At 41.9% G+C, this 12059-nt stretch overlaps 1 protein-coding gene across 2 annotated transcripts in view; it reads right to left on the bottom strand.

The window, feature by feature from the left end:
- Window positions 1-12059, bottom strand: part of SLC23A2 (solute carrier family 23 member 2) — a 122825-nt gene that overhangs the window by 35849 nt on the left and 74917 nt on the right. For both annotated transcript variants that reach the window (XM_073653653.1, XM_073653651.1), the window contains exon 4: window positions 7138-7254. In XM_073653653.1, coding sequence (XP_073509754.1) covers window positions 7138-7254 — 117 coding nt within the window. The remainder of the gene's footprint in view (window positions 1-7137; window positions 7255-12059) is intronic.

Raw genomic sequence — 12059 nt, 5'->3', positions numbered from 1 at the left:
TCTGAAATAGGAGCAGAAAGCTGCCGAACCCTTAAGATTACACTGCATGATTCCGAATGACTGCCAAGAAAAGCATTAAAAAAAAACAACAGTTAGAGCTGTGTGATCAGCGGCAGGTTGAGACTTCACCAACTACTATACTGATATGAGCATCAATAGTACAGGCGTGGCGTAGTAATGATCATATTGCATCACGCACCATTCACTTTACACACAGTGACCTGAGGACACCGGCTTATACGCCTCCGATGTGAGGAAGATTGGCTAAGTCACACACAAGATGCTGGGAAATTAGATTATACAATTCCTTCCCAGCTTTCCTGTACTTCGTTTCAGATTCCTCATATTTACTTATGGAATATCCATTGCAGGCTTATGCCCATCTTCTTAGATGGATATGGTTGGATAGAGCTTGTAAAAACAAGCACTTTTGCAATTTACTGTTTACTAAAATTTGCAGCCATTCTTGAGATATCAACAATTGGCCAGCTTCAAAATAGTGTTTACAAGCTCAATAGCAAAGAGCTTGCAAGCTCTGCGCAATGTTTGCTAGCTAACAAAAGTGGTTGGTTTCCAAACCAACCAGCTGTAAACAAGCAGAAGAAAAGTATTACAGTATAATACATTTTGAGATAGTATCAGAGAAATTTGCTTCTTTCTACTCCTGAATTGATTCTTCATTCTGAGTTCATGGGTAAAGTCTGTAAAATTTGCATTCAGTGAAGACAGATTTTGAATTTCAATGACCAGCGCACAGATAAGCCACGGCCAGAAGAGTTTAGAAGGGGCTGTCTCAAAAATCACAGGCACGCTCAGCAGGTCTCAGCGTTCATGTGTATGGGGAAGCCATTCAGCCAACAGCTATCTAATGTGTATGGGGGTCTTTACTTTAATCCCAACGTGCCGATCCTTCTCATCCCCAACAGTGACTGCTTTGGCCAAGTATTATCTACACTGCACAAAAAAATAAAGGGAACACTGAAATGTTAACAGGTAAATAAAGGTAACACATCCTAGATCTGAATGAATGAAATATTCTCATTGAATACTTTGTTCTGTACAAAGTTGAATGTGCTGACAACAAAATCACACAAAAATCATCAATGGAAATCAAATTTATTAACCAATGGAGGCCTGGATTTGGAGTCACCCCCAAAATTAAAGTGGAAAAACACACTACAGGCTGATCCAACTTTGATGTAATGTCCTTAAAACAAGTCTAAATGAGGCTCAGTAGTGTGTGTGGCCTCCACGTGCCTATATGACCTCCCTACAACGCCTGGGCATGCTCCTGATGAGGTTGCGGATGGTCTCCTGTGGGATCTCCTCCCAGACCTGGACTAAAGCATCCGCCAACTCCTGGACAGTCTGTGGTGCAACGTGACGTTGGTGGATGGAGCGAGACATGATGTCCCAGATGTGCTCAATCGGATTCAAGTCTGGGGAACGGGCGGGCAAGTCCATAGCTTCAATGCCTTCATCTTGCAGGAACTGCTGACACACTCCAGCCACATGTGTCTGGCATTGTCCTGCACTAGGAAGAACCCAGGGCCAACCGCACCAGCATATGGTCTCACAAGGGGTCTGAGGATCTCATCTCGGTACCTAATGGCAGTCAGGCTACCTCTGGCGAGCACATGGAGGGCTGTGCGGCCCTCCAAAGAAATGCCACCCCACACCATTACTGACCCACTGCCAAACCGGTCATGCTGAAGGATGTTGCAGGCAGCAGATCGCTCTCCACGGCGTCTCCAGACTCTGTCACATCTGTCACATGTGCTCAGTGTGAACCTGCTTTCATCTGTGAAGAGCACAGGGCGCCAGTGGCGACTTTACCAATCCTGGTGTTCTGTAGCAAATGCGAAGCGTCCTGCACGGTGTTGGGCTGTGAGCACAACCCCCATCTGTGGACGTCGGGCCCTCATACCATCCTCATGGAGTCGGTTTCTAACCGTTTGTGCAGACACATGCACATTTGTGGCCTGCTGGAGGTCATTTTGCAAGGCTCTGGCAGTGCTCCTCCTGTTCCTCCTTGCACAAAGGGGGAGGTAGCGGTCCTGCGGCTGGGTTGTTGCCCTCCTACGGCCCCCTCCATGTCTCCTGGTATACTGGCCTGTCTCTGGACACTACACTGACAGACAAAGCAAACTTTCTTGCCACATTCTTCTCGCATTGATGTGCCATCCTGGATGAGCTGCACTACCTGAGCAACTTCTGTGGGTTGTAGAGTCCGTCTCATGCTGCCACAAGTGTGAAAGCACAACCAACATTCAAAAGTGACCAAAACATCAGCCAGAAAGCATTGATACTGAGATGTGGTCTGTGGTCCCCACCTGCAGAACCACTCCTTTATTGAGGGTGTCTTGATAATTGCCAATAATTTCCATCTATTGTCTATTGCATTTGCACAACAGCAGGTGAAATTGATTGTCAATCAGTGTTGCTTACTAAGTGGACAGTTTGACTTCACAGAAGTTTGATTTACTTGGAGTTATATTCTGTTTAAGTGTTCCCTTTATTTTTTTGAGCAGTGTATATACAGTGGATTATGAGCATAATTCATTCCGGGAACGTGCTCGTAATCCAAACCACTCGTATATCAAAGCAAATTTTCCCATAAGGAATAAATGAAACACAGACAATTCGTTCCACAACCCATAAATGTTTATTCATATACATGTACAGTACTGTAAAGTTATTATTACAAAATACAGTAAAACGTAAAAAAAATTTAACAGCACTTTTCCCCACACCAACGATTCTATTGTAAGGTAGATAAGAGGGATGGCATGAGAAGGGTTATTGTGAGGCACGACTTGCACTAACTGAATCACTGCTAACTGTTGACTCATCAGATTTTTTTCCTTTCGAGGAACTTTAATGAGGAACTTGTCCAATGACTGTTGCTTTTGCCTCTTTTTGTGGATTCCACAGAAACGTAACATTGCTTTGTTGTTGAACAGATTAATAGCTCGTACAAATACAGCCTGATTTAGGTGTTTTTTTTGCACAGTCTCCCACATTTTTCACATCTCCCAAATCTCATTTGAAATGAGTGACTCCTCTGACTTTCCTCCTCCTCTTCCCCAGACTAGATCACCTCCATAACCTCCTTCTGGTGCGCACGATGCAGATCAATTCGTTTGTTGGTGGTTAGCTCCTGACCATGTTACTCCACAAGCTCTTCAATATCGGCCCCATTCACCCCCAGCCCCATTTTCTGCCCAAAGGACACAATTTCAACAATTGGCTCAAACCCAGCAAACCCCTCAACGTAATTTCCAAGGACGTTGTCACACCACAGTTTGCCCCAAGCAGAAGTGAGACCCCATACCATGCTTTATCGATGATCTTGAGACAGTTAATGTTGAAATGATTTCTCCAAAACTCTCGCAGAGTAAGGTTTGTTCCTTCTGTCACTTTGCAGCATCGCTGAAACAGTGCTTTGGTGGACAGCTTCTTAAAGTTCGAAATGACCTACTGATCCGCAGGCTACAGTATTGGAATGGTGCAGGGAGGAAGGAACTTGACCTTTATGAACGTGAATTCCTCAAGTAAGTCGTCCTCAAGGCCTAAAAGGATGGGTAGAAGCATGGTCCATACCCAGAAAGACTGAGTGGTATATTCCATTCTAAAAGATATTTCTTCACTTCAGGACCGAAGACTACATTCATCAACTCAACAAATAAAATAGGAGTTATCCAAGCCTTAGTGTTAAACCTCCGCATAATGTTTAACTGGCTCTTCTGCACTTAACATTTCTTGAAGGCTCCTGGATTCTCGGACTGATACACGAGCAGTGGCTTGACTTTTAAATCTCCACTTGCATTAGCACACAAGAGGGTGAGATGGTCCTTCATGTGCTTGTGACCGGGCACCGCTTTCTCTTCTGCTATAATGTAGGTCCTCCTTGGCATCTTTTTCCAAAAAAGTCCCATTTCATTGCAGTTAAACACTTGTTGCGGCAGGTAACACTTGGAATCAATGAGCTCTTGGAACTCCGCAGTGAATGCCTCAGCAACCAAACTTGCAGCCTCTCCATGCCTCACCGCAATCACTCAGCGAGAGAGGGAGATAGACGGGTGGGGAGGGCTCACGTGATGCTCGTATCGCCAAATCTTGCTCGTTTACAGAGTTACATTTTTTAAAAAACATTAGCTTGTCTTGCAAAACGCTCGCAGACCAGGTTACTCGTAATCCGAGGTTTCACTGCATAGGTGTCACCTGTCATTGTAATCCTGCCAATGAATATAATGAGATGGACTGCTTAAAAGTGTTATCAGCAGGAATCATTGAGACATTATTATGAGGATCAGTGACCAGTGAGAACTGCAATTTTTCAAGACACTTTAAAAATATATAAAAAAAAAAACAAAAAAAAACTGCAATATTTCTTAAAGTTCTAAGGAACTCTTTCCCATTTCTTAAGAACATAAAAATGATTTAAACCATGTCATTTCCTGGTGACACACTGTTTCATGCAGAATTATCGAAATTATATCATTGCATCTTTGGTGGAGATTGTAAAGTGGAAGGGAAAGAGGTCAGTTAGTCATATGGAAACCTAATATTCTGCACAGTAATTACAGGCGCACAGGAATAAAAGTAAAGGTGATGCCATCAGCACCAATAGACTCATTTTTCCTTAAGGTGCATGACCAGACTGCTCCACATGGAGACGGATCTCCGCCCGGCTTTGTCTTAGGAGTCAGCACGTCAGTATTCATTTTGCTGATGTAAAGGCTCCAGGGATGATTTAATCTGAGAGTTGCTAGACCTCTTCAGTGCAGCTGCAGGACAGCGCTCAGCATAAATATATATCCCAGCACCCATTAAAACTTGCCTTATAAAAGAGTGGAAAGGTAAAAGTGAGTCAGCACGTCCTAACAATGTAAAAGAAATGGGCAGGTGCAAATCAGCTATGACTGCGAGGCACCCAACAGCACAACACGGGCAGCAGCACCATGTAGGCGTGAACAATCTAACAATGTATTATATATTTATCCTTTTATTATGCAAATTACCTCTTCAGAGAGGAAGACGACTTGAACTCAAGTTTTACCTATTGGAAGTACCAATATCGAGCCTTGCCACATGACTTCGGATAAAAGCCAAACCAGAATCTCAATTTGCAGACAGTGTTTCGGGGTGTTGCCCCTCTTCAGTGCAAAGTATGAGATCTGATTTGGCAGTATGAGAGGCCTCTGACAGTGATATAAGGGGTAACATTTCTCCTTGTGGAGAGGGACATGTCTGGCATGCCAGTGTAAGGAGACTTATATGCCATGCATGCTCCTCTGGGAAATTAAATATGCAAGCGGCCTCTTCAGAGAGGAAGAGGACTTGAACTCTAATGCCAAGTAATGGAAGTAGCAAGCCTAAAAGCTAATATCGACCCTTTAACGAGCCTTGCCATATTGACTTGGGATTAAAGTTAAACCAGAATCTCAATTTGCAGACTGCAAATTGAGATTCTGATTCAGATCTCATACTTTGAACTGAGGAGGGGCAACAACCCGAAACACCGTGCTTGCAAATAGAGATTCTGGTTTGGCTTTAATCCCGTATGGCAAGGCTCATTAAAGGGTCGATATTGGCTTTTAGGATTGCTACTTTCAATAGGTGGCGCTAGAGTTCAAATCCTCTTCCTCTCTAAAGAGACAATTTACACATTACGCCTCCATACACTGGTATGCTAGACATGTTAATCTCTTTAAACGAGAAATGTTACCCCTTAGGTTATATACTTTTATAGCACATTTTACACTTCAGTGTGATTGCTTCATTTTTCATCTTACAACAAACTTCATACAATCCCATAGATTTATCATACTTTACTGGAGGCTATAAAATCGCTTTCTACAGTACATGAAAATGGCTGTCCAAAAGTAACAGAAGTCTGATGGAAACGTAGTAATGGAGGAACCTGAAGTATAAAATTATACTGTGCGTCAAGACACATAAGGCAACTATTGAGAAGTTGGAGCACAAACAACAATTTTTTGGTCCAAGCAGATCGACAATGTAAAGGTCTATCTAGCGCCTCCCACTTCTGCATCGGTCGGTGAGACGCCCTAATGATGAAGAGTTTGTCGGCCATTCGTCAATTTGTGGGTACAAGATGCGCCCGACAACACCTTTATAGGGAATGGATCATCAGAAAGTGACCAAATTGTTTAAAATCAAGTTTTCTTGGTAATTTTTTTATTTTTTTTTCACATCTTAATTCAAATTCAAGTTAAAACAAAAACAAATAACAGTGTAACTTACACATGACTCTTCAGCAGTCTCATTATCGCTACAGACTAATTACACCTCTATTACACAATACGGTGATGACATAGGTTACCTCCTGCAAAATAACTTTTGCCCAGATCAGATGTGAACAGAAAATAGTTCTATACAATTCCCTACCTAATTGAAATAGACCATTTTATGAGGATACATTCCTTAAACTCTTGTGGCACAATGTAAAATCTATTATAAATCATGAGCCAACCATTTGCCATTTATAAAATGTCTTCTTACAAAGTAGAGTGTCTTTTGAGCTAGACCTTAGGTGTGACTGCTATTTCGGCAAGCCCTATAGCCATGTCCCTGGTTTCCAACTGCAGAGCTGCCCAGGCTGGGTATCAAAGACAATGGCCCAGATTCATGAAGATCAGCGATCTTCTCGCCAATCTTGATGAGGGGACGCTTAGGAGTCAAACTGATTAATTAACAGATGCACGCCTCATACCACTAATCAGTGGCATGAAGCCCCGTGTGACAACAGAAATCTTACTCCAGTCCCTGACTGGAGTAAGATTTCAGATGTTTAAACAAGCTGTGGTATCCCGTTCCTGCAGCAGCTCTGTCCATTTTGGCACAGCTGGGAAAAACTGGACTGAAAACACGAATATTAGCACCATTTTTGCGTGGATACGAGCGATGCCAAAATTTTAAGACTTTTTAAAGCTACTCGCACCAGAATTCTGGTGACATTGCTTTGGTGAATCGAGGCCATGGCTTCCATGAGTATTCGTAAGTACACAGAAACTTGGTTATGATAATTTTGCAAAGCCTGGCAATCGCTCAGTGTGATCTCGGTGGACCTGTTACCAGAAAGTAACAGTAATAATGAATACAATATCATACCTGTAAGCCTAGGAAGATGCAGAGATACCAAGGAGGCACATCCTCCACCGTATAGATCATGTCCATCCGCTGGCGGTCTAAGCTTCCGGTGCTATCCAGGGTCTCAGCCAAAGAGCTCTGCAACACACAAACATGTAGGATGTGATATAAAAGACATCTATACAAGCCGAGAGCGTCCCCAATGTCCAGAAGGTTTCCTCCTCGATATTCTGCTGATGATTGACCCAAACAGACAAACACCATCCAAGATCGTAAAACGATCACTTGGTACAAAGGTATCTGTGCTATAAAATCTGCTGCACTAACATAGTTTGTAAAGCCGAATAAAGACTTGCGTCCATCAAGTTCGACCTGTTAGTTCTGTAATTGCTAAAGTTGATCCAGAGGAGGGCAAAAACCCCAAATGATTTAGCCAATCTTCACCTGAGGAAAAATTCCCTCCCGACTCTGAAACCAGCAGTCAGAATAAATCCCTGTATCAACCTACTATTTTATTTTATTTTTAAGTATATGCTGAAATCTGCCTGGTATCTAGAAATGCATCCAGTCCCCGCTTGAACTGGTGTAGTGAATCCGACATTACCGTCTCCTCCCTCAGTGAATTCCATATTCTCACTGCTCTTACCGTAAAGAACCCCTTCCTATGCTGGTGCTGAAACCTTTTCTCTTCCAGTCTTAGTGAATGCCCTCTTGTTACCGTAATATCCCTCCTTTTGAACAAATCCCTGGCAAGGTCTCTATACTGTCCCCTAACATATTTGTACACATTTATTATGTCCCCCCTCAACCTTCTCTTTTCCAGGCTGAATAGTCCTAGTTTTGCCAACCTCTCTGGGTATTGCAGTCCCTCCATTCCCTTTATTAATTTTGTTGCCCTCCTTTGTACCTTTTCAAGCTCATTTATATCCTTTCTATATATTGGGGCCCATAACTGAGCACAGTATTCCAAGTGTGGTCTGACCAGTGCTTTGTACAGTGGAAGAACAATGTTCTCATCCTTTGCAGCTATACCTCTTCTGATACATCCCATTACCCTGTTTGCCCTTACAGCAGCCGCCTGACTTTGGGCACTCCAATTTAGTTTGCTATCAATCAAGATGCCCAAGTCCTTCTCCATCTCTGAATTCCCCAATGATTTCCCATTCAGTGAGTACTGGTGACTTCCATTTTTCCTTCCCATATGTATGACCTTACATTTCTCCTCGTTAAACCTCATTTGCCAATTAATGCTCCACCTACCCAGCTTATCCAAATCCCTCTGTAGGTCTGCACTGTCCTCTTTTGTATTAATTGTTTTACATAACTTTGTGTCATCTGCAAATATTGATATTTTACTATTTATCCCATTGACTATCCTCCATCGAGGAACGTAGAAATCCTTGATATTCTGTGTAAATCTTTGACATAATTACAAAAAAACATTCCTCCAGCTCCTAAAGGCCGTTGCATTGCCTTGCTCAGACAGCGAGCCTATGCCCTCATGTTCGACATTGGCAACCCCCAAACAGCCTTGTCTGACGAGATTAAGACATTCTGTTCTGATAACATGATTTCCAGACGGCTCTGACACATTTCTATTACTATCAAAGCATACTGAGGGGAAAAAAAAAAAAAGGATGGACAGCGGCAGGGTGGTGGAGTCTGTAAACCAAACCTCCGACTCCTCAATTTCCCTGACTCCACAGCCCGGCCTCACTACTGAGCGTGTACATAAAGTGCAGCACAGATTCAGCCCAGATCCTGAGATCAGAAACAGAACAGACATTTATAGGACCTTTCAGAACTTTCCTAAATTCTTATAGAAACATTTGCAGCACATCCTGCATTGTACTACTGTACCCACTTTAGTATTTAATTTTGGGAGTCAGAGTCTGTCGATTTTATACCGACTCCACCAAAATGGACAGAGACTCCGACTCCACAGCCCTGGATAGCGGGAGCTCACCACATTTTCCCCATGAAAATTATACAGAAACACAACCCAAAAGGAAACTCTGGAACCATTCCGAAAATAAATGAACCCGGGAGGACTAGGTGTGGGTGTGGGTGTGTGTGTGTGTGTGTGTGTGTGTGTGTGTGTGTGTGTGTGTGTGTGTGTGTGTGTGATCAGAATAAATTCTGTCCTTCAATTATTTGCATAGTAATTGTGCTAGAAGCCAATAGCTAATAGAGTGTCATATATACAGCCATAACTTCAGACTGGACCATAGGAGACCGATCCAGCAGATGATGTTCCCAACTCTATTCCACCATAGGAGCGGCAAAACAGAACAGAGCAGAAATTTTATAGGCGGCCATTAGTGATCAACATGAATAGTCCCACAAAATGTGTATTCTGCCTTGAAACCTGTGTGAAATCCACCAAAGAGAAATCTGCGTAGTCAAAATGTAAAAATGATAGAAAAATAAGTGACATATCACATATAGAAGCAGATTGCGCACAGAATCTGGAGCGGGTTAGCAACACATGGATTAGCCCCGCAGTATGAGACTACTCCAGGGCAGATCTACAGTATAAAACAGCAAAACCGCAGAACAAATCCGAGCATTTCTACTACGGATTATTTTGCAAATCCGCATCATAATCATGGCCTTACAAAACTTCCACATGGAAGAAATGCTGCAAATTAACTGCAAAGCTCACGTTTTTGCTAAATTTGCGCTGCGCAACTTACTCAGCAGATTTTCTCTGCAGCGTTAGGGATGAGATTTAGTAAAGTCTTATCTACAATGCATGCTCGATCTCCACCTCTATTCATTGTCTGGAGAACTGTGCTCAAATACTACCTATAGTCCCATAAATGGAGTAAGGCTATGTTCACACGTTGCGTTTTTGATGCGTTTTTTAAGCAAATTAAAAGCAGTGTTTTACAGTACCAGCAAAAGCTATGAGATTTCAGAAAGCTCACGCACGCATATTGTTTTTTTTCCTGACCGAGTTGGAAATCTGCTGCGTTTTTGAAAGCTGCAGGATGTCACCCATAGAAAGCAATGAGTAAGTGCAAAAACGCAGCAAAAAAAATGCAGATATCAGGTTTTGCTGCATTTTTAGTGAAAAAAAGAAGGTACAGCAGGATGTGAAACCCTTTTATTTTTGTGATTTTCCCCAAATTTAAACCATAATGTCTTGGTGTTCTCACCTGAGAATGGCAGTTGGGATTAGTACAGTTTAATTAAATTAGTGATATGTGCAAAATAAACATTGGCTGACCAAGGTGTGAAATTGAACAATACATTATCAACTCAAGGGCTGGTCAAAGTGTGAAAGTAAAACAGTGTCCTACAAACTCAAAGCACTGGCAATGTCTTAGGTAAACTATTCCCAACAAATTCATTTCCCCCCGACGTTAGATTTGTAATTGTGTCTTTTTTATGAATGGATATGAACTTTTTTGATTAGAATAGTCATTATTTTTTCAGACAAAAATCTTTTGCCTCTAAATAATTTGGTCAAATGTGAAACCATTTGTTGGAAAAAGGGCAATATGTCTTGCATTGGTGTTCATGCTTCTGTGGTGGAAACCAAACTGAACTTTGGTATTCTGAAAAACGCAACAAAACCTGCTTTTTGTAAGCAGCTTCTTTACTGCCATGAGAGCAGGTTTTGCCTGCAGAAAAAAAGACAGCAAAACCACAATGTGTGAACATAACCTAAAGCGGACGAGGAGCATATGCAACTCCTTTTCCTTCAAAAATATCTCAGGATCGGTGACAGATGTTACTTTGGAGATAGATAGATAGATAGAGATATATATATATATATATATATATATATGGAAGCGAAGGGTTTCTCTATAAAGTGTGTGAAAGGATGAGAACTGAAACATCACTATTTATTATGCTGCAAATCCAGGGCCCATCATGGATAAGAAAACCCAAAGGATTCTGGCTGAATCACAATTACTTTTACTCCTTGAGGTATTCGGTCAAAAAGGGCAAGTCAACAAAAAGATAGGAATAGAAAAATAAAAATGTCGCTCAATTTGATTTTGAAATTTAAAAAGGAGGGGGAAAAAAATGAACATTTTCAATGAAAAATGCAATTTTTTTTTACTAATAAAAAGTTATACTATTACTTGACCCTTCTCGAACAGCAACCTTTCTAAGGCGTCTTGTTGAATCAGTCAAGACAGCCGGGAATTTTCCCAGGTCACGAAGTATTTGTGTAAAGTTCTCAGAACTATTTAAAAGTGGATTAACATCAGATTTTCAGCCCTGCATGCATGTCGCATTAATACAGAAACAGGCTTTGGACATCTGCCTAACTAAGACACTGACCTTAAACTTTGCAATCTGGTCAAAGACTCTCCAGATTAAAACAATAACTTCTGTCTGCCAAACTGACCAGACATTTGCCAGATTTGAAATGTGCACTAAATCCCGTATTATGTGGATCAGGTGCTTTTAGACACGGCATGAAAATGTAATCTCTAAAAAATTCGAAAAAACAAAACCCAAGGTTGCTCACCTTTCGGACCCGAGCGATAACCTGCCGGGAAAGGTTTTTAGGGCAAAAGGGAATCAACATAAAAATAGTATATATAAGAAACTGGCTTCTGCTGCAGTAGATCCCCCCCGATCACCTTATGACCATAGATTTACGAGACATTTACTGTATGTGAAGTGGTCATGGCTGTTTCCATAACTCACATTGGAGTTAGCATTAATGAATTTGGAAGCAAAAGTGAGGAGATCATCGTTTTTAACAGGTGAGGGTTCACGAGATGGGACCAGCATCTATTAGGCGCCATCTCAATTCTTATTAAAGAGATTCAGCCAAATGGTGGAGTCTTACAAGCATTGCTCCATGGGAAAAAGATGCAAACCGACGCTCCGCTCCTCTACTGCCAACAACTGGAGACAGCAACGCTACAAAGTCAATGTCCAACCCTTACCATACAACATGGCCAAGGGTATCGGTC

This window comes from Phyllobates terribilis, unplaced genomic scaffold (genome assembly GCF_046119375.1).
Source record: "Phyllobates terribilis strain yellow unplaced genomic scaffold, ASM4611937v1 Scaffold_11__3_contigs__length_659146591, whole genome shotgun sequence".
NCBI lineage: Eukaryota > Metazoa > Chordata > Amphibia > Anura > Dendrobatidae > Phyllobates > Phyllobates terribilis.
This window is presented reverse-complemented; position numbering and strand designations above follow the sequence as displayed.